The sequence below is a fragment of the Callithrix jacchus genome, chromosome 15 (assembly GCF_049354715.1).
Source record: "Callithrix jacchus isolate 240 chromosome 15, calJac240_pri, whole genome shotgun sequence".
Lineage (NCBI taxonomy): Eukaryota > Metazoa > Chordata > Mammalia > Primates > Cebidae > Callithrix > Callithrix jacchus.
Window position 1 is genome coordinate 71,074,250 of NC_133516.1, and position 23,458 is coordinate 71,097,707.

General features: G+C 44.7%; 1 protein-coding gene across 1 annotated transcript; it reads right to left on the bottom strand.

The window, feature by feature from the left end:
- Window positions 1-1,575: 1,575 nt before the first annotated feature.
- On the bottom strand, window positions 1,576-23,367 carry CHCHD4 (coiled-coil-helix-coiled-coil-helix domain containing 4). The gene is made up of 3 exons (XM_008982182.5): window positions 23,167-23,367; window positions 14,273-14,371; window positions 1,576-4,099 (listed from the first exon to the last, which is right to left on the bottom strand). The coding sequence occupies exons 1-3, from the start codon at window positions 23,186-23,188 to the stop codon at window positions 3,792-3,794; spliced, it is 429 nt and encodes a 142-aa protein (XP_008980430.1). The 5' UTR covers window positions 23,189-23,367; the 3' UTR covers window positions 1,576-3,791.
- Window positions 23,368-23,458: the final 91 nt, after the last annotated feature.

Below are 23,458 nucleotides of genomic sequence, written 5' to 3' on the forward strand. Positions count from 1 at the left end.
ACCATTGCACTCCAGCCTGGGTAACAAAAGTGAGACTCCATCTCAAAGCAAAAAAAAAAAAAAAGAAGTAATATGATTTGTCAGTTGATGTGATCCTGGCCTAGGTAATAGAAGTAGAGACTTAATTGAGTTATTCTGCTCTAATGAGATCACCTTAACCACATATGATATCACTTGTGGATACTGTTATATGGGTTATTGGCAGCCTACAGGAAGTACACTGAGCAACCCACCAAGACCATAGGTAGAGCAGAAACCATGTCACAGAATAATGCACAAAGAGACAATAAATGTTTGACCCCAGAAACAAAGAAAGAGATAGGCACAATGAAATCATACTCAAGTACCTAAGGAGCTGTTATTTGGGAGGGGGGATCTTATTTGTGGCAGAACCAGGGCCGCCTGATGGAGTAGCAGGGTGTTTGTCTTTGGGTCCACTGTATTGTTATCATGGCTTCGGTTGCCTTGAAAAATGCAGTAAGTTTCTCAAGACTGGAGGTATCTGGGGAATAGACTGTTACTTGTAAGATTTCTTCTTCTTGTATATCTCATTTTGTAATTTTATAAAATTTCTAACCTATGGGGAAGTTTCAAGAATAATAAACACTTGCGTGTCCTTCACTTAGATTTGCCAAGTATTGACATTTTGCTACATCTGGTTTAGACTTCTACATATTATTTGATGTTACTTACTTTTAATTTTTTTGTTGAGCTATTTGACAATTATTTGCAGATGTAGTGATACTTTACCCCTAAATACTTCAGATCTGGTCACGTGCAGTGGCTCACGCCTGTAATCCCAGCACTTTGAGAGGCCAAAGCAGGTAGATCACTTGAGGTCAGGAGTTCAAGACCAGCCTGGCCAACATGGCAAAACCCCATATCTACTAAAAATATAAAAATTAGCCAGACCAGACATGGTGGCATGTGCCTGTAGTCCCAACTACTTGGGAGACTGACACATGGGAATCACTTGAGCCCAGGAGGCAGAGGTTGCAATGAGCTGAGATTGAGCCACTGCACTCCAGCCTGGATGACGGAGAGAGGCTGACTCAAGAAAAAAAAAAAACCTTTAGATCTTTAAGAACAAAACAAGGATTATTTTCTTACATAATCACAATATAATTATCAATTTCAGGAAATTACTATTAATATTACATTAATAAACCTTTTATATACAAATTTATCCAGTTGTCCAAATAATGTTCCTTGTAAAGTTTTTTCCTTCAATCTAGGATCTAATTCAGAATCCCACATTGTATTTAATCATCATCTCTCTTTTTATCTGAAACAATTCCTTAGCCTTTGTTTTTGTTTTTCTTGATACTGTCGGTTATTTTTATTTATTTATTTATTTATTTTGGAGACAAGTCTTGCCCTGCTGCCTAGGTTGAAATACAGAAGAGCAGTGGTGTGATCATGGCTCACTACAGCTTCGACCACCTGGGCTCAAGCAATCCTTCTGCCTCTGCCTCTTTCCACAATTTATAAGTCACCACGACAGTATATTCAATTTGGACCGTTTTATCTTTTCCATGACAAGTCATGGAATGAAGAACCTCCAACAACAAAATCTTAAGGTTCTTGTATTTATTAGAGTTCTGGGGTACATGTGCAGATCGTGTAGGATTGTTACATAGGTACACATGCCATGGTGGTTTGCTGCCTCCATCCCCCATCATCTACATTAGATATTTCTCCTGTTATCCCTTCCCTAGACCCCCCCACCTCCCCCAACAAGCCCCAGTGTGTGATGTTCCCCTCCCTGTGTCCATGTGTTCTCATTGTCCAACACCCACATATGAGTGAGAACATGTGGTGTCTGTGTCACTTTGCTGAGAACGATGGTTTCCAGCTTCAACCATGTCCCTGCAAAGGACGTGAACTCATCCCTTTTTATGGCTGCATAGTATTCCATGGTGTATATGTGCCATATTTTCTTTATTCAATCTATCATTGATGGGCATTTGGGTTGGTTCCAAGTCTTTGCTATTGTAAACAGTGCCACAATGAACATGTGTGCATGTGTCTTTATAAGAGAATGATTTATAATCCATTGGGTATATACCCAGTAATGGGATTGCTGAGTCAAATGGTATTTCTATTTGTAAGTCCGGCTTCTTCATGAATCCATGCTTAAAATTGGACTTATGTCCTCTTGAATGCCAGTTGTTTCTCCAATTTAGGTGGGTAGCATTGATAACTAATGGATTATCATAGGTAATTTGACTTAGACCATGGAGTTTATTCAATTTATATATTTAAACAACCTTACTATTGGCTGATTTACCTTGATAATCTAGAGCTTGATTTTATTAAATACCAAAGGTTTAAAACATTGCCTATTACAAAATAGAATCTTAGGTTACCATAAGTCATTCATTTATCCAAAATAACTCAAAAATTTTTTAAAGGAAAAAACATTAGTCTGATAGAGAGGAGCCTCAGCTTTCCAAACAAGATCCAATGGAGAGAGCATGAGGCTGACTCTTCTCTTTCCCTTCCCCCCTTTTTCTTTTGTAGTTTATTTAAAAGGTAAACAAAAACCTTTCACTGTCTTTCAATATTACATTAAAATCCTTGACTGCAAGGATCATATCCTCTTGAGACTGAGCCAGAGAACCCAAGTAAGCTATGCCCAGATTCCGTCTTTCAAGCTACTAAGTTTTAAGGTAACTCTTTCCATAAATAACACATTTGGGACAAATGAGGCATTACCATGCCACAGTCTGAAAACTGTCTAGCAGTTACCTTGGGCAAATTAACCGATTTTCAAACAGGAAGGGCTTTCCCCACCCATGGATTAACTGCAATGTCTGTGTGATGATATCTGGTCATGGCATCTGGTCACATACAAAAAATGTGAGCTTGCTTTGAACTCAACCCAAAACATTTTAACAGACTCAAATTGGTTTACCAGTATCTTTCAAGAGGAATTTCAATGGAATTTTTCATAATTTATATCTTTTTTATATCAAAAACATTTTTAGTGAAAACAAAGGACACATTTAAAATCAGGTAGAAATCATGTTTCCTTTTAATTGAATAATTCACAACTTTTCCTTTCTTGCTGCTACTCTGGTAATAATTAGGTCCCCACCTCTCAAGAACATTGCAGCTGACCAGACTGAAAACCAGTGTGAACATGGGCCCCAAACCAGGGCTTTCAGAATAATGAGAGCAAATCAGCCTCTCCCTTCACTTAGAAAGGGACTAAGTGAAAGGGCCCAAATCTTCTTTGTCCAAACAACACAAAACCAGGAGCTCAACACCAACATGGAAACCACAATGTATCGGGAATGAAATACAGTACCCCTTGACATACTCAAGGTCAAGATGGGTTTGCAGAAATTGTATCTGACCATCTGGCCTCTGCTAGTAGATATGGCCCCACCCCAGCATTTTTAAGAGAAGATGTTTTTGTTTCTATTACTTGTATTATTTCCCCAAGGGGTATAAAATCTAGTAAGAGGAATATAATGAATCAGAATGTATCAGCTCACTCACAAGCAAGGTTCCTGGGTAATGGTTTTTACTTGCTGAGCTTATTCAGCATTCTATCAAAGTGGCGGCTACAGGTTTAGGTAGGACACACATACAACCCCCATTTTTTTCAGTGTATATGTCAAGAGGCCAAGACCCCTGATCATCAAAATAAGTTATTTTGCATATTACAGTGCACAGGACAACAGAGGGAAAGACACTTTCTGGAAAGGTGACTAAAAGGCATCTTGCAAAAGGTCCATATCACTGAAGTGGAAGGACTGGAGCCCAGTGCCTTGTGGCCTTCATTAACTTGACTCCTCTTCCTCTTTGGTTGCAGTGGCTTCAGAGGGAGCTGTTTCTGGTACTTGTTCTGCTGGCTTCTTCTTTTCTTCCTCTTCCTCATCCTCATCCTCTTGGGGATAGAGGTCTGGGTATTTCTGCATGCATTCCTGCATGGCCCGGAACTGGTCTACACAGTCTGACCCCTTGATCTCCTCCTTGCTATAGTGGAAGCAGGAAAAGGCCGACTTGAACTGTTCCCCACAGGGGCCGCTGGCCATTCCCCCAAGGCATGGGCAGTTCCAGTTAATGTTTCCATTTGGCAGTATCAATCCTGGAACAGGAAGATAAGCAAGGACAATGTGAGAGATGTTCTGTAATGTTTCAGAAAATACAAAACTGGTCCAGTCCTCGCAGGCTACTCAGCTGGTGCAGAACAACAGGAGCCATCGTTCCTATGGACCCATACCTCAATCTGGATTCAGTTGAAATGCCTAGCACATATCCAGCACTCCTTGGCCCAGCTAGGAGAGAAGCCATCAAGGACATGTTTCTCCATGTGTGACACTAAACTATTCTAAGCCACCTCCCAGTACTCTGAGGCTGTGCTCCAAGAATTAAATACGGGGAACCATTTAACCCAAAGAGACGATCACTTGGATGGTTAGTGAAGAGCTTTTTGAAAGCCCACTTTAAGGAACTGAGGTACTAATCTTCTCTTTCTAATCCCCTCCCCATATGGATGATTGGGACCACCTTACCCCCAAGCTCCCTGCCCCTTGAGCCCCTCTTGCCTTGCAGCTGCTCTCAGAAGCTCAGCGTAGTGTGGGGACTGGTGAAAAGGCAGAGGTTGCTCCTTATGTACTGACGAGGAAAGATGTCTAACACATGCTGCACAATGAGAAGCTGGTGGCATACGATTAGTGCGAGTGCATTGTAAAAAATCAAACTGTTAAACTGCACATGTGTGTGGGAAGGGAGCAAGGTTATAGATGAGTTTTCATTCTCACTATTAATAGGCCTCTTTTGACTTTCATAGCTTTTCTCATCATTGAACTTTATTCACATCTAAATAGTATTTCTTTGTTTTCCAAAATGCTATCAAAATGATGGCTTCATTTTCAGCTTTGTGACAGACACAGATATATGATTCATATAGAAGCTTCTTACATGAGTCTTACCAAGAACCTGAAAGCACTTTCTAAGAGGCCTCTAAAACGTCCTGTAAATTACACATGATTCTTCACTCCAGGGCAGTACCCAGGCCTGGCACTCTGCACTAATGTCCAAAGTCCTAGGTGAAACCCCAGCTGCCTCTCAATTCCAGCTTGGGAAGCTCCACTGATCAATGGACCTGCTGTAACTATTCCTGTACCTTATTTGTGAAATGGGGATAGCAAGGGCGATGCCAACTAGTGCTGCCCCCTTAGCAGGCAGCAGACCCCCAGGACCAGTAGCGGTTGCAGATCAAGTTCTCCTGCATTGTGTACTACTAACCCCAGTTTACACACAGTTTCTGGGGCTCATGGTCCACGTTAGGACTGCAGACTAGGCCGGCAGAGCCCATATCCCTTCCTCTACATCTCACCACTTCTTCTTGACAGGGACCTCAGTGGTGGAAAAACATTTGTAAATGCTGCCCCCTGGAGGTTCAAATCTGCTCACAAACCTGCACAACCAGTTTCCAAAAGAGAGAATAGGGACATTTAAAAATTGTAACCCAAAAGGTGGATCCAAGACGGCCAAATAGGAACAGCTCTGGAGTGCAGTTCCCAGCGAAAACAACACAGAGTCTGGATCTACTCGGGTATGAAGGGCCATACCCGAGTAGATCCAGACTCTTCAGCTGGGGCTACCCTCCTAGCAGCCCATTTTATTTCCCAGTCAGCACCAGATATTAGAAAAAAACTAAAGAAGGCAGAGGAGGGCCTCCAAACTCCCATATGAGACCTGGTAAACATGGCATTTAAAGTTTTTAATGGCGGAGAGGAAAAAGCTGAGGCCACCCACCAGGCCCAGCTACAGCAACAGGTGAGCCTCCAAACCCAAGCTCTTGTAGCGGCTCTGAGGCTGGCAACTCACCAAGCATCTGGTGTAAGGGACCTGTCAAAGGCCCCCCAAAAGGGTCCCTCAGGACTCTCTGGACCCACCCAGACTGCTTCAAAGGTCCCACCCAGGCCCTGTTTCAAGTGCAGCCAGGAGGGCCACTGGCCCTGGGACCCTGTCCTACCTGCAAATGGATTGGACACTAGAAAGTAGACTGCCCATCCCAGACTATAGGCTCACCCCCTGCACCTCCATGTGAGAGGCAGGCCAGTCCAAAAGATGCAGTCCCTTCGTTTGAACTCCTCAGCCTCATAGACGACTGATGTGGCCCAGACTTGGAGACCCCTATCGCCCTTCTGAGCTCAAAGTAATGCTATAGGTAGCAGGTAAGTCCATTTCCTTCTTGGTGGACACGGGGGCTACCTATTCTGTGTTGCCTTCTTACTCAAGACCTAACACACCTTCCCAAGTGTCAGATATGTGAATTGATAGAAAGCCCTCCTGCCCCAACCAGACTCCTCCCTTAGCCTGTAACCTTGAGGGGCACCCAATCTCTCACTCCTTCCTGATCATGCCTTCATGCCCAGTTCCCCTACTAGGGCGGGACATCCTCCAAACTCTAGGGGGTCACCCTCCAACACACTGGCCCCTCACAGCCAACCTCATCCCCCACACATCTTCTAGCACTAACCCTAACTGGTAATGCACCTGGTCATAACCCTTCACCTCAACCCCCTATCCCTCCTGAGGTAGTTAGCCCCTCAGTATAAGATACCTCCAAGCCTGTAGTGGCCACACATCACACGCCAGTTAAAATATTTCTCAAAAACCCTACCCACTTTCCCTCCCATCCTCAGTTTCCCATCTCAAAAAACCATCGTCAAGGCCTAAAACCAATCATCACTCGACTTTTAGCTCAGGGACTCCTTATCCCCACCAGTTCTCCTTGTAATACTCCTATTTTACCAGTCCAAAAGCCATCCAGTGACTACCACCTAGGCGAAGATCTACGCCTTATCAATGAGGCGGTAGTACCCCTCCACCCAGTGGTCCCCAACCCCTATACCCTATTATCCAACACTCCCTCCGCAACCACTCATTTTACAGTCCTAGACCTGAAGGACACCTTTTTTTTTTTTTTTTTTTTTTTTTACCATTCCCCTTCACCCAGAGTCTTATTTCCTCTTTGCCTTCACCTAGACTGATCCGGACACTAACCTGTCACAACAGTTAACCTAGACAGTCCTGCCCCAGGGCTTTAGGGACAGCCCCCACATTTTCAGACAAGCATTAGTGACTAACCTCAGTTCTTGCCCCCTTCAAGTCTCCTTCTCCAGTACATAGATGACCTGTTACTTTGTAGCCCCTCCTTCTCCATGTCACAGCAACATACCGCTATCCTCCTTAATTTTCTTAAGTCTCGGAGGTACTGGGTATCCCCCTCTAAAGCACAGCTGTCAGTCACCTCAATAACCTATTTAGGCATTGACCTCACTTCCAAGACTAAGAGCTTAACAACAGACCACCAGCAGGCGCTTCTTACACTACAGCCCCCACAGTATCAACATGTTAAATTTAGCCAAATCCACAAATTTCACCAATTGCTTTTTATATGCCTCCCTCAACAACCCCCCCCTTTGCCACAGTTCCCCTCCAGACCAGGTTCAACCTGTCATGATCACCTACAGGGCAGCCTAATTCCCCGTTAACAGACATCCTCCTGTTTAAGGTACACTCTCAAAGTCTCTCTCTCTGCTGCAGGGCCGTCAATGACTCCAACTGCAATATTACAGTAAAGGTAACCTCCACCCTCTATGCACCTCCAGGGGGGTACTTTTAGTGCAATAGAACTCTAACCAAAGTTATGGATACCTCTCTTCCCTTCCCTTTTGTGCCAGCCACCTTAGTCCCACAATTAGAAGTATATAGACAAGCTGAATTCTTATCCCTGGTCACTCCGTCCCCAAACCACCAGAGTAAACGAGCAGTCTTCCTCTCACTAGTAGTTGGCCTCTCCTTAGCATCTTCTCCAGCAGCAGCTAAAATAGGGAGTGGCACCCTGGACTACAGTGTCACCTCAGCTGCACAACTAGAGGACAAACTCCAGGTAGCCATTGAGGCATCAGCCGCCTCTCTGGCATCCTTCCAGCGACAAATCACGTGACTAGCTAAGGTACCTCTCCAAAATCAGCAGGCCCTAGACCTGTTAATAGCAGAAAAAAGAGGTACCTGCTTGTTTCTCCAAGAACAATGTTTTTATTACATTAATGAAACCAGTCTAGTGGAAGAAAATGTCAACACTCTCTATCATCTTCAAGACGACCTCCAAAGAAAACAAAGTGCACCAGCCTCTTCTCTTAACTGGTGGCAATCCCCCATACTTACCTGGCTAACCCGTATCATCACTCCCATTATCGTAATTTGTCTTTTGCTAATGCTAGCCCCTTTCTTTCTCAGGTTTTTACAAGCTCGCATAAAGAAAATTTCCAGGGTAGCCGTAAATCAAATGCTGCTTCACCCCTCTGTCCAACTCACAACCGAGGCACTGGCCAACTGACACCCCCTACTCCGCCTCTATTCAGCAAGAAGTAGCCAGGGAAAAAAACAGCATCCTATATCATCAAAAAGGTTGGAATGTAAGGCCGGTTGCCTTGCCAGGAGTCAAACAGACACATTCATCACTCTCTGTGCCTAATAACTGTGGCATCACCCGAGCTCATTATCCAGCCTTGCCACATGGCTTCCCCCGCACCCGCCTCTGCATACCATACCCAAGCCCACACTCAGCACTAAATTATGCATCCAACCTCTAGCCCACTGTTAAAAAGCCCTGCAGAAAAAATTTTTAAAGAAGCCCTACCATACCCTGCCCGACATCAGCCTGCCCTGTACACCCCCAGCAGGCCCACTTACCCAAGGTCCTGCCTGCCTACCAATAGCAGCTAGTTTCATGTACTTCCTACTTTAACTCCATGTACTTCCTGCTCCTCAACAGCCAATAGAAATGCCTTCTCTGTTTCCCCAATAGCCAATCCATTGCCTGCCCTCCCCATAAAACCCCACGCCCTAAACAGCCGCTTGCGACTTTCTCTGGCCCCACCCTGAGAAATAAATAAATTAGCTAAATAAATTAGCTTCTCACTTTCTTATACTTGCTTCAGTTCCCTCATTTTACCTCAGCAATAAATCTTACAATAACAATATTAACCTTAAATGTAAGTGGGCTAAATGCCCTAATCAAAAGACACAGACTGGCAAATTGGATAAAGAGTCAATACCCCTTGGTGTGCTGTATCTAGAAAACCCATCTCACATGCAAGGACACACATAGGCTCAAAATAAAGGGATGGAGGAAGATTTACCAAGCAAATGGAGAGCAACAAATAGGAGGAGTTGCAATCCTAGTCTCTGATAAAACAGACTTTAAACCAACAAAGATCCAAAGAGACAAAGAAGGACATTACATAATGGTAAAAGGATCAATGCAACAAGAAGAGCTAACGATCCTAAATATATACACACCCAATATAGAAGGAGCACCCAGATACATAAAGCAAGTTCTTAACTACCTACAGAGAGACTTAGACTCCCACACAATAATAGTGGGCGACTTTAACACTCCACTGTCAATATTAGACAGATAAATGAGACAGAAAATTAACAAGGATATCCAGGACTTGAACTCAGATCTGGACCAAGCAAACCTAGTAGACATCTACAGAACTCTCCACCCCAAATCCATAGAATATACATTCTTCTCAGCACCACATCATGCCTATTCTAAACTTGACCACATAATTGGAAGTAAATCACTCCTCAACAAATGCAAAAAAAAAATGGAAATCATAACAGTCTCTCAGACCACAGTGCAATCAAATTAGAACTCAGGATTAAGAAACTAACTCAGAACCGCACAACTTCATGGAAACTGAACAACTGGCTCTTGAATGTTGACTGGATAAACAATGAAATGAAGGCAGAAATAAAGATGTTCTTTGAAACCAATGAGAACAAAGACACAATGTACTAGAATCTCTAGGACACATTTAAAGCAGTGTCTAGAGGAAAATTTATAGCAATAAATGCCTGCATGAGAAGCAAGGAAAGATCTAATATCAGCACCCTATCATGAAAATTGAAAGGGCTAGAGGAGCAAGATAAAAAAAAAAACTCAAAAGCTAGCAGAAGACAAGAAATAACTAATATAAGAGCAGAAATGAAGGAGATAGACATACAAAAAACCCTTCAAAAATATCAATAAATCCAGGAGCTAGTTTTTTGAAAAGATCAACAAAATAGACTGCTAGCCAGATTAATAAAAGAGAGAATAACCAAATAGATGCAATAAAAAACGATAAAGGGGATTATCACCACTGTGATTGATTCCACAGAAATACAAACTATCATCAGGAATTACAACAAACAACTCTATGCACATAAACCAGTACACCTGGAAGAAATGGATACATTCCTGGACACTTGCATCCTCCCAAGCCTAAACCAGGAAGAAGTTGAAACCATGAATAGACCAATAACAAGAGCTAAAGTTGAGGCAGCAATTAACAGCCTACCAACCAAAAAAGCCCAGGTCCAGATGGGTTCACAGCTGAATTCTACCAGACATACAAAGAGGAGCTGGTACCATTCCTTCTGAAACTATTCCAAATAATCCAAAAAGAGGGAATCCTTCCCAAATCATTTTATGAGACCAACATCATCCTGATACCAAAACCCAGCGGAGATTTAACAAGAAAAGAAAACTCCAGGCCAATATCCATGATGAACATAGATGCAAAAATCTTCAATAAAATACTGGCAAACTGATTGCAAGAACACATCAAAAAGCTTATCCATCATGATCAAGTGATGCAAGGCTGGTTCAACATATGCAAACCTATAAATGCAATCCACCACATAAACAAAACCAAAGACAAAAACCACATGATTATCTCAATAGATGCAGAGAAGGCCTTCAACAAAATTCAACAGCCCTTTATGCTAAAAACTCTCAACAAACTAGGTATCAACGGAATGTATCTCAAAATAATAAAAGCTATTTAAAACAAACCCACAGCCAATATCATACTGAATGGGCAAAAACTGCAAGCATTCCCTTTGAAATCTGGCACTAGACAAGGATGCCCTCTCTCACCACTCCTATTCAATACAGTATTGGAAGTTCTAGCCAGAGCAATCAGGCAAGAAAAAGAAATACAAGGTATTTAAATAGGAAAGGAGGAAGTCAAATTGTCTCTATTTGCAGATGTCATGATTATATATTTAGGAGACCCTATCATTTCAGCCCAAAATCTCCTTAAACTGATAAGCTACTTCAGCAAAGTCTCAGGATACAAAATCAATGTGCAAAAATCACACGTATTCCTAAACACCAAACACAGACTTAAAGGGAGCCAAATCAAGAACAAACTGCCATTCACAATTGCTACAAAGAGAATAAAATACCTAACAATACAACTAACAAAGAATGTAAAGGACCTCTTCAAGGAGAACTATAAACCACTGCTCAAGGAAGTAAGAGAGGACACAAACAGATGGAAAAACATTCCATGCTCATGGTTAGGAAGAATCAGTATTGTGAAAATGGCCATACTGCTCAAAGTAATTTATAGATTCAACACTATCCCCATCAAGCTACCTAAGACCCTCTTCACAGAACTGGAAAAAATCACCTTAAACTTCATATGGAACCAAAAGACAGCCCACATAGCCAAGACAATCCTAAGCAAAAAGAACAAAGCTGGAGGCATCACGCTACCTGACTTCAAACTCTACTACAAGGCTTCAGTAATCAAAACAGCAGGGTACTGGTGCCAAAACAGATATATAGACCAATGGAACAGAACAGAGGCCTCAGAGGCAACGCCACACATCTACAACCATCTGGTATTTGACAAACCTGACAAAAGCAATGGGGAAAGGACTCCCTGTTTAATAAATGGTGTTGGGAAAACTGGCTAGCCATGTGCAGAAAGCAGAAACTGGACCCCTTCCTGATACCTTACACTAAAATTAACTCCAGATGGATTAAAGACTTAAACATAAGACCTAACACCATAAAAATCCTAGAAGAAAACCTATGCAAAACCATTCAGGACATAAGCATAGGCAAGGACTTCATGACTAAAACCCCAAAAGCATTGGCAACAAAAGCCAAAATACACAAATGGGATTTAATTAAACTCCTGAGTTTCTGTACAACAAAAGAAACACTCATGAGAGTGAACTGGCAACCAACAGAATGGGAAAAAATTTTTGCAATCTACCCATCTGACAAAGGGCTAATATCCAGAATCTACAAAGAAATAAAACAAATTTACAAGAAAAAAACAAACCCATTCAAAAGTGGGCAAAGGACAAACGGACACTTTTCAAAAGAAGACATATATAAGGCCAAGAAACATGAAAAAATGCTCATCATTGGTGGTCATTAGAGAAATGCAAATCAAAACCACATTGAGATACCATCTCACACCAGTTAGAATGGTGATCATTAAAAAATCTGGAGACAACAGATGCTGGAGAGGATGTGGAGAAATGGGAACACTTTTACACAGTTGGTAGGAGTGTAAATTAATTCAACCACTGTGGAAGACAGCGTGGCAATCCCTCAAGGACCTAGAAATAGAAATTCCATTTGACCCAGCAATCCCATCACTGGGTATATATCCAAAGAATTATAAATTGTTTTATTATAAACACACATGCACACGTATGTTCACTGTGGCACTGTTTATAATAGCAAAGACCTGGAACCAACCCAAATGCCCATCGATGATAGAATGGACAAGGAAAATGTGGCACATATACACCATGGAATACCATGCAGCCATAAAAAATGATGAGGTCGTGTCCTTTGTAGGGATATGGATGAATCTGGAAACCATCATTCTCAGCAAACTGACACAAGAACAGAAAATCAAACACTACATGTTCTCACTCATAGGTGGGTATTGAACAATGAGAACACATGGACACAGGGAGGGGAGCATCACACACTGGGGTCTGTTGGAGGGGACTAGGGGAGGGACAGCGGTGGGTAGGGAGGTTGGGCTGGGATAACATGGGGAGAAATGCCAGATATAGGTGACAGGGGGCTGGAGGCAGCAAACCACATTGCCATGTATGTACCTATGCAACAGTCCTGCATGTTCTGCACGTGTACCCCAGAACCTAAAGTGCAATTATATATATATATATATATATATATGAAATCTAATAGGATTCTACCCAGAATAAGGGGATGGGAATGATAGTTTAATACACACTATAATTTTAATCTTTCCATAAAACTGATTTAGTATCAAACATGTTTAATTATTTAAAATCTTGTAAAGTTTTTTATTATAGAACAAACCAAGTTTCATAGAAGACTGGCCATGTCTAAAAATTTAAAGTAAAATTGTAAAGCATACTCTTTATTAAGCTTATTTTTGATCATACTTTTAGCCACTTTTGTGGCACTACCTCATCTTTTCACATTTACTGACTAGTGTTGGCACTTTCAGACTATTAGTCTTTGATGTGATACTAATTTTCACAAGGATATTAAAGTGTTTTTAGCAAAAAAAAAAAAAAAAGTGTGTGTGTGTGTGTGTAACCCCCCATATGGGTGCTGAGAAAGGAGAGCTAAGCAGAATCCTGGCACAATTAAGACCTGGAGAATATCTCAGTTTATAGTGTTACTACTCAGTTATTTCCCTTTATACAATCCTCTCTATATAATCATATATTAGTTCATAGAATGAGTGCCTAAAGAATAGCTTACTACTCAGTTATTTCCACATATATATCTATATATAGATATTAGTTTATAAGTGGAGGAATGCCTGGAGTGGACACAGTACAGAGCATGAATTAAGGAATAAGCAGCTTATAATCAGAGGAATGCCTAGAGCAGACACAGTGCACAGCATGATTTAAGGGAAAAACAGTTACAACAGGACAAGAATCCATGGCCCAGGTGGCAGCATTCAGTATCGTAAATATACCCGCTGTATGGCAGGGTTGGGGCAAGAGCCACTCCTCCTGATAAAGGAGTTGTAGGACCTTGCTCCAGTTCTTGTGGAAGGCTGCCCTCAGAACGGCAATCCACCTTGGTGACTGTGAACCTTATCAGCTCTTGTTACTTACTGTGCTGCTCGAAAAGCATTCCCCTATAGAACTCATTGGAAACTGCCAGCAGGTGGCATAGACCCTGACAGCTCTGTCACTGCTCTGTGACTTAAAGCATCCTCCTATAAATCTTCTTAGTAGCTTGCCCACAGATAGATAGAGGTATTGCACACTGCACCCTCTTCACTGCGCACAACCCACCTTCAAGCCTCGGTGACCTAATGGGAGTGGACCCCTTACTGCACATAGCCCTTGGCTAGGAAAACATGGGAAAGGAATTCCCCCCAATGCCCTGATGTAGGTCCCTGGGAGGCCTCATGTCACTCACCATGCTCCTCATATGGATCATTGGGGTCATCAGCCACCAATTCTGCATTGCTTGGAGTTTCATGGTCTTCTTTGGTTACAAATATGATTCGATCCTTCCCTAGTGTTTGGAAAATGCAGGAAGAAATGTTTCATTCAAGAGCAGTGAATCAGCTTTAAACTCAAAGCAGCTGCCACACAAACCAAGTTTGAAGACTGTCCCATATGCTACCCCCATGTGAGGTGACCATCAAACTGTTCTCATATGCTAGGGGAGGAAACAAAAGGGGATGGATAAGGGGCAGGGCAGGAAAAAAAAGCACTGAAGAAAAGAGTGTCCTAGGGTTTACCCACAGGGTTCAGAATTCATAAAAAGTCAAAGGAAGACTGAGCACATTGGCAAAGCGAGTGTGCAGTGATGTGGGTTCTCAGCCTACAGATCACTGCAGCCCACACAGCTGATGCAGCCACAGGCCCCTGGCTCTGAAAGACTGAGGACACAGGTGGCCTGAGAGTGCCCACGGCCAGCACCCTCACTAGTCCTCTGGGCTCCTAATTGTGGCCAGAAGGAAGAGTCATGGTGAGGAACACTGAAGCCATTCCATTTCCCACAGTCCGAGAGGCCTGGGGACCATTTCCCAAGTATGATAACTGTGGGCGGGGGTGGAGGGGGCAGCAGAAAGAGCACTTCTTAGATGTTTTTAACTGTGACCATCTGCAGTTTATTATTTTAGGACAAACTTAACAGTGGTTAGGGTCAGGACTGCAGTCCTGTGAGGACCAGCATGGGAGAGCCAGCATGCCTAAAGTGCAGAGCACCTTGTTCATAACCGGAGCCCTAGCCCTGGGACCTGGGTGCCAGGAGGTCTGATGGCTCCAGGAAAACAAACCAGTGAGAGTCAAATGCATTTTATATTAGGAGCTTCTCCTCATGGGAGGCCGAGTGAGCACAGAAAAGTGCATCAGTCCTGGCAAAACCAGGAGGGGTGCATTAACTGCCTTACAGTGACCCCCATGAAGTATTATCACCCTCAGCCCCCATCGAGTACAGCAGAATACCAAGGCTGAGCAGCTATGCAAGCAACAAAGCAGGTCCTCACAGCCCTCTCTGCTATACCTTGTAGCTGTCACCACCACCTCACCCTCCTAAAAACTTTGGCCATCAGCTAACCACAGCACAGGTATGCATCTGATATCCCCATTGAGGGCAAGGAGCACCTTTTGCTCAGTACCCCACGCTGCATGGTGGGTCATCAGCTCTGAGTAGTGACTTGCTGGGTCACACAGGACAGGAATCTCTGAAGTCGGCACTGTTGGAGATCCTTTCCACACACCCACACTGCCTCGCACCAACATTTGCACCAGAATAATGGCAGCTAACACTGAACAAAACATCCTCAGCACACACAGGGCCAGGACCCCAAACCCACTCTAGGTTTCTGCTCCCAGAGCTGGTCTCTGCCTCAACATCACACCATGTCATCTGACAGAAGACTGCTCTTCCCTGTGGCTGGCCTGGGAAAGCATTTGGACCAGGCAGCCAGGACTTGTTAAAGTACCTCGTAACCTTGGTAATTCTGGCCAGCTTCCAAAATACTCAAAAGCAATCTGTAAAAATGTTGAACGCTAAGCAGAATGAGCTGATGCAAATTTCTCAACTCAGCTCTGTTAGTTTTGTTTACCAAGACGGCAGCTCCCCGCAGCCCAATGGTGAGGCCCAGTTACAGGCAGAAAAAGGATCCAGTGAAGTATGGAGGGCCTCCTGGGGTATGCCATACATACAGAAACCAGGCCTCATCCAAGAAAAGCTGAATCGCGCTCTCTGCCACATTTATATAGCTCACAGGCTTCACAGATAACTGTGATCCACAGCCAGATTAGGAAACACCAGCCTAGCACAATCCCACTGAGAATTCCAGGTCCCTCTCACAGGGCCAAGCCCTCACATGTGCCTTCCTGGACATTTTCCCTTGGAGCACAGTTCACACTGGATCGAAGGGAGAACTGTAACAGCTGCATCTTTTCACATGGTTGTCCCATGCAATGTGTTTTACATCTGTGAGTTCACTGGTGGTTATTACTTTATCTCTGTTTTTTTTTTTGAGACGGAGTTTCGCTCTTGTTACCCAGGCTGGAGTGCAATGGCGCGATCTCGGCTCACCGCAACCTCCACCTCCTGGGTTCAGGCAATTCTCCTGCCTCAGCCTCCCGAGTAGCTGGGATTACAGGCACGCGCCACCATGTCCAGCTAATTTTTTGTAATTTTAGTAGAGACGGGGTTTCACCATGTTGACCAAGATGGTCTCGATCTGTTGACCTCGTGATCCACCCGCCTCGGCCTCCCAAAGTGCTGGGATTACAGGCTTGAGCCACCGCGCCCGGCCTTTATCTCTGTTTTATAGAGACCACAGGAGCTGAGAAACAGACCCAAAAGGCATGCAGTGAATGAAGGCAGAGCAGGAACAGAAATTCTGGTCTGAAAAATCTGGAGCATGTCCCCTGTAAACTGTCCATCACATGCTTGTCCTGGTGGGTCTTTGCTTTCTGGAATGTTTAAAAGCAGATTCATGGACTGATGTAAGGACAAAGCTTACTTATTCCTGCCAGACCTAACTGTGAAAGAAAGAACTGGTCAGACTAGTCATAAGATGCCAACTAGTGGGACAATCAGCTAGACTAGTTCTCATGACATTTCTCAGCAATTTCTCCAGAGAAATAAAATTTTAAATTGCTGGTGTTTTTATTTCCAAGATAAGCTTTAAAAGCAGTTGAATAAGCATGTTCTGAAGGAGGTGGATAACTACCTTAAACCCTCTGGCTCACAGTGGCTTCAATATCACAGAGAGTCTGAGAAATGGAGTTCAAATCTGAGCTTAAGCACTTCCCACTGTGTAAGCTCAGGTACACTCTTGGCCTCAGAAACCAGTTCTTAATACTGGCTCCACCTACCTGTCTCACATGGTTGGGGAGGTGAAATGAGTTTCTGCTGTCAGCTGAAATCCCACTCAAAAGACAGTAACTTTTTAAAGGGTATCAACTGATAAGGATAGTGTGGCCAGTAAAAGAGACAATCACAGGCTCAGAGATGTCAACAATGCTTTGGAAATGGGAAGGCTGATGGTCCAGTGCTCTCTGACTTAATCAGTGAAGAAAGCTGAACCCAAAGTGCACAAGGAGGAAGTTACCCAGAATCAACTTAGTCCCCACCCCAGAACCTTGATAAGAGTGGGGAACTGGAGGCCCAAGGAGTCACTCTGCACGCAGGACTTCAGGGTGGGGCTGAGAACAGAACTGATTGAGCAGTATACCAAGACACCTTCCACCCCCAACTATTTAGTTTTACTCTTGGTAGTGCCATCCCCAACTCATCTTTCTCCATCAGCAAATTGGAATGGCTCCATATTCAAATACACCCAGAAGGAGCTTCATCCCTCACCTCTACGACCCCATCTCCCACTGTCACTCCCTCCACTCCAGCCACGACAGCCTCTGCTTTTACTTGCACATGCTGGGCACACGCCTACCTCTGGCCTTTGCACAGGGTGTTCACTCCTCCAGGAGCACTTTCTCTTCCCTCAGGAACTCTCACAGCGATCTCTCCCTGCTTTCATCTTCTGCTCAGAGGCCACCATTCCTGACCACTGCCCATCTCCCTTATCCTGCTTTATTTTTATCCAAAGTACTTTTCCTCACCTTACATACTATGTATGTTTACCACCTGTCACTGCCACTGGAATGCCAGCTCCTAAGAGGCAGCGATTTTTGTCTATTCTGTTCATTGCAGTACCCCCAGAGCCCAGAATACTGCCAAGGACAGAGTGCGTGTTCAATATTTGTTGAAACAAATGAATGGAGAAACAATTCTGGATTAGGGCATAAGATCCAAGTGTAAGGATTAAAGAGGAAAGAAATACGAAGGGAGGCTTTACAGTCAACAGGGAATAACAGGGAATAGGTTTATTTTAAACAAACCTGAGAGGGGCGGCTGGCTGAGTTAGGTCAGAGGCACACTCTCTCATGGACTAAAGTTTTTTTTTTTTTTTAAGACGGAGTCTTGCCCTGTTGCCAGGCTGGAGAGCAGTCACTCAATCTCGGTTCACTGCAACCTCCACCTCCTGGGTTCAAGCAATTCTCCTGCCTCAACCTTCTGAGTAGCTGGGATTACAGGTGCCCACCACCACACCCAGCTAATTTTTGTATTTTTAGTAGAGATGGGGTTTTACCATGTTAGCCAGGATGATCTCGATCTCTTGACCTCATGATCCACCCACCTCAACCTCCCAAAGTGCTGGGATTACAGGCATGAGCCACCTACCCCACCTGGCTGTGACTAAAAGTTTTTAAGGATTCAGGGTAGGAGAGTTTATCAGAGGCTTTGTTGTGTCTCTTTGTTGTGCTTATCTGGGAGGGAGAGTTGTATGTCCGTTCCCATACCTCTTTCTGTAGCTGCAGGCATACTCCCCAGAGTCTGCCTTTAGCTTCCCTGTCTTAGTGCACCTAAAGGGAAGGAATGTGCTTATTAAGGCCCACTGTTTTACTGGGGCCCATTGTATGAGCCTGAAGTTTGGCAGTTACCCAAGAGACTTTTCCCCCCACCTCCCTCTGTACCCAAGCTGTCTTATCTGTGTTTTACTGTCTGCTTGTAGTTAGAAGAGAAGTGATTTCCTTGAAATACATGAGGCCAGAAAGGGAGCTGGAACTTAAAGTGGCAGTGTTTGTCTAAGATGACAGTCCTGCTGCTCTGTCACCCAGTCTCAGCTGAAGTCAGGAAGACAGAATGGTTATCACCATTAAGTGAGTGAAACCAAACAATTCCTTGGATGAGTAGTTTGATTTCCCCCATGAAAGGGAAGGATCTTTACATGCCAGAATCTCTCAGCACATCCTCCCCAGAAGGAATGCCTCTGTGTCCCACAGAGGAAGCAGTTTCTTGTCTCCCTTGGATGCTCACTCCCCAGGGTCATGTTTGAGAATGGCAGCCTCCACTATGAACTTAGCTTCTCTCCTTTTGGCTAAGTTGATTCAATGTACCTGCAATACAATTCCAATTACTACTTTCTGAAGCTCAACCCAAGAAAGAGATCTAAAGCCAGAGGGAGTGGTGCCTGTGGTGTATTTTGAGTGAGGTAAGGGGTTTCTAAGAGTTTGATAAATCTAACTGCTAAGGACTTTCACGTTTAGAATCTAACCTCTTTGAAAGATACAACTCCCCTGTAGTTAGGAGGATCAAGTACAGGAATTGTGTCTGTGAAGAATACACAAATAGCTTTCAGACAGAGTGTAAGAAGGATGCAACTGTTAGAAGTTTTAGCTCAACAAATCTTCCTTAGCTCCAGCTCTGTGCTACTACCTAGCGGTCACAGCTGAATATGACACAGTGGAGAAGCTGGAAGTAGAGGGATCCTACCTTTGTCCCTAACAAAGAGCTTCAGGAAGGGAAGGAGGGGAATAGACATTCCAGAAGGAACCACTCTGGGCAAAGCCTGGAGGGCAAAAAGAGCTTTTTAAGTAGTTGTTTTCACTCACCCACGTTCAGTATTGGAAAAGGTTTTCTTAAGAAAGTGACATTTAAAAGGATCTCTGAAGCTTCAGGAATCCTTCTCAGATTCCATAGAGCCTTTCACTAAACGGTCATAGCATGCTGGGCTTTCCCTTCACATCACTTATGACAGTGTAATCATGCACTTGTCTGGTGGTGTTTTAATGGCAATCTCTTCCACCATGCCAGGAGGGCAGAGAATGTGTCACCTTGCTCACTACTGTATGCCCAATGGCTGGCACATCACATGTGCTCTATAAATGTTGACTAAACAGGAGTGGGCAGGCTCTGCATTAGAAAGAGGAAACTAAGAAAGAAACACTATGGTGCTGACATGGAGAAGTGTGGGTAACCCAAGGCCAGGGAGCGAGGCTGAGAGCTCCCTGAATGCCAAACCCAGGAGCTGAACCTGAAGGCTGGGTGGCAGGTGGACCCCTGAAATAAACTTGCACAGGCAAGTGATTCACTCAGAACAGAGGGAAGGTATAGCATGATTCAATAAAGATTTGGGCACCCATTGTATACCAGGCCCTGTGCTAGATGCTGGGGATGCCACAGCCCATCTGATGCTCTGAGCTTAGTGGGAGAAGATAGGCAGGAAATAAGACGGCAAAAAATAAAAAAGGTGATTTCAGAGAGTTCAGGATGTGGAAGACACAAGGGTCAGGAGGTGATATTGGAGCTAAATTTTAAAGGATGAGAAGTCAGCCATAAAAGAGCTGGAGCCAGGATATACCAAGCCAAGGGAATAGCCAAGAGGCCAAAGGCTGAGCAGCGAAAGAATAGGAAGAGACCAGGCTGGAAAGGCAGATAGGGCCAGATCACATAAGCTCTGATATGGTAAGGAGTTTGAGATCATTTTCCTAAATCCTATGGGAAGCATAAAGGATCAGTGGGCAAAAAACAAAAAAAAGGGATGTTGTAGGAGGGCAGTGGTATGGATAAGAGAAATACTAAGGAAGACCTATAAGTGAGTGCTTTCAATTCTCATTCCTCTCCAAACTAACAGAGATCTTTGAACCAGGAAAAGATAAGGCTCCATGTTTTGGAGGTAGATGGACCTAGCCTCCCCTTCCCAGAGAAAACTGCCTCCTGTAAATCCTCAAAAAAAAGAAGAGTCTTGTTTATCAGCACAGCCTCATTATACCCAAAGGCTCAAAAGTTATTTGCTAAATGAAGTAAATTAGAGACTCAGAGACCAGAAATTAAAAACAAGACAAGAGTGGTGAGAGCAGAGGACTTTTGCTTATGGCACACATTCAGTAGTAATATGGGAAAATACAACAGTACTCATTAAAGAGTGAGTCTTATGGCTTTATGACCCCAAGGAGGAGAGGTTCTACATGCAGATGGGAAGAGGCTCAGCATTTTAGGCTGAGCTATTCTCCTAACTGGATGTTCAACTACAGGTAGGCCACCTCCTTCTCTGGGCTTCCAATTGCTTCAATTAACTGAGGGAGCTGGAGCATTCACCAAAGAATTTCTGGGTGACTTCTAACTCTCTGTAGCTTTATAACCATCCACCCCCCCTTCTATGGTGAGAGAAGGTGCTTCATGAATATCTGCTGTATGAATGAAGCCCAAAATCTCATTTTACAGCACTGGAAACCAGGGCCTGGAGGGGTTAGGTAGGAGCTCAGGGTCAAGGAGCCAGTTAGTGGCAGTGTGTGGGGAAGCCCTCCGACCTACAGCTTGGGTACTTCAGAGCCCTTGGATAAAGTAACATCAAGGAAGCAGTACGTGATCGGAGCTCAACTTTGGAGTGGGAGTAGGCAGGGTACTCCTTGCAATCCACTGGGCACTAGATTGGATAAGGCTTGTCTGGGGTCAGAATGCCCAGGCTCAAATGTGATAACCTGCTTTCTGTCAGCTAAAACCGACTCTCTCAGACTGAGAGTTGTTCAGGCTTCATGTTAGCTTCTTGAGCCGGACAGACTCCATCTTAGCTTCTTCATTTTACTTATTTTCCCACCATTAATTATATAACTGTAGTATGTATCTGGGGCAGGCTGACACTGGGCACATCCAGGAATGCATTTGTTGATAAGAGACCAAGTTAAGTGATACTAGCAGAGCCTGGGAATGCAGGTGCTGTGGAGTGCCCAGAGCCCCCAATATCTATAAATCGTATGTCTTTTATGACAGCTTTACCCCTTGCACCTAGCACTGGTTTATTTCTCACGTACTAGTTTATCTTTTTTTTGCTTACTGTGCTTCTGTGAAAAAACTGCTTTCAGCTGGTTTCCCCCCTCCCATTTCAAACTAGGGTATAAAAAACCCCCTTAACTCTTTCTTCAGGTAGAGAATTTTGGGTGTTAGCCACCTCTTGGTTGCCGGCGAAAATAAAGGACTCATGGCTGGGCGCGGTGGCTCACGCCTGTAATCCCAGCACTTTGGGAGGCCGAGGCGGGTGAATCACGAGGTCAAGAGATCGAGACCATCCTGGTCAACATGGTGAAACCCCGTCTCTACTAAAAATACAAAAAATTAGCTGGGCATGGTGGCGCGTGCCTGTAATCCCAGCTACTCAGGAGGCTGAGGCAGGAGAACTGCCTGAGCCCAGGAGGCGGAGGTTGAGGTAAGCCGAGATCGCGCCATTGCACTTCAGCCTGGGTAACAGGAGCGAAACTCCGTCTCAAAATAAATAAATAAATAAGGACTCATAATTCAAACTCAGAGTGTGGAGCACATCTTGACTCGCTCGGATATAACACAAACCCCAGCTCCACGATATGCTGGCTGAGTGGCTTTAGCCAAGACTCCTGTGTCTAACTTTACTCTTCAGTAAAATGTGACCAGTACCAGAGCCTGACTTACAAAGGTCGCAACGAGATCAATGAGACAAACCACGTAAGGTTTCTTGAACAGTGCCTGACAGGCAGCAGGGGGCTCAAAAACATTCCCGTTAGTGGAACTCCAGCACCCCAGCACAGCACACGCTACCCGGAGTGGCCACTTGTCCGGACGCGCCTTTTAAAGGCTCGAGCAAAATGGAAACACGTGGTGTATGGCAGGAGCGGTAGTAATAATTAACAACCATCAATTTCCAGTTACGAGCCACACGCAACGTGCTCCGCACTTCCCGTGCCTCCTCACGGCCTAGTTTACGACTTCCCACGTACAGGCCATTCTAAGGTCCGGGTTCGGGCTTCACTGTGACCTTGGATCAGCCCTGTTAGCCCCAGAGCCTGGGTATTCTCGTCTGCAAAACTGAAGCGGCGACCCCCCGGCCGGCCGGCCCTGGATGGTCCCAGGGTGGCCACCTGGGCCGCGCCTCAAGGTGGCCCGCGCCGGCGGCGTGGTCGCGAGGTGCCAGGGCCTTCGTGTCTCCCGCAGGCCCTTGCAGGCCCGTATCCATGGCAGCCAGCCCTCCCTACCTTCCTGCCGGCAGTAGGACATGGCTGCAGCCCGGCTTTGAGACCTTGCAGAAGCGGCGGCAGCAGCTACAGTTTCACGCCGTGACCTCCCTCTCCTCAGGCAGGGCGGGCGCCTCCGAAGCTCGGGCGGACCCGCCCCCTCCAGGCCTGCCCGCCGCGCGCCTGCCTTGGCAGCCTCTCAACCCTGGCCCGGCCCACCTCAGCCGGAAAATACATTACCCAGGAGGCTACGCGCCCTTCGGCAGCTCTCCAGGCAGTAGAAACTACATTTCCCAGAAAGCTTTGCAGTGCG

What these genes read in the sequence shown, in the direction of transcription:
- CHCHD4 (XM_008982182.5), bottom strand. Translation starts at nt 23,188, where the DNA reads ATGTCCTACTGCCGGCAGGAAG. An exon ending in GTCCTACTGCCGGCAGGAAG is followed by an intron (nt 14,372 to 23,166) that starts GTAGGGAGGGCT and finishes TCCAAACACTAG; the next exon opens with GGAAGGATCGAATCATATTT. An exon ending in TGATCCATATGAGGAGCATG is followed by an intron (nt 4,100 to 14,272) that starts GTGAGTGACATG and finishes TTCCTGTTCCAG; the next exon opens with GATTGATACTGCCAAATGGA.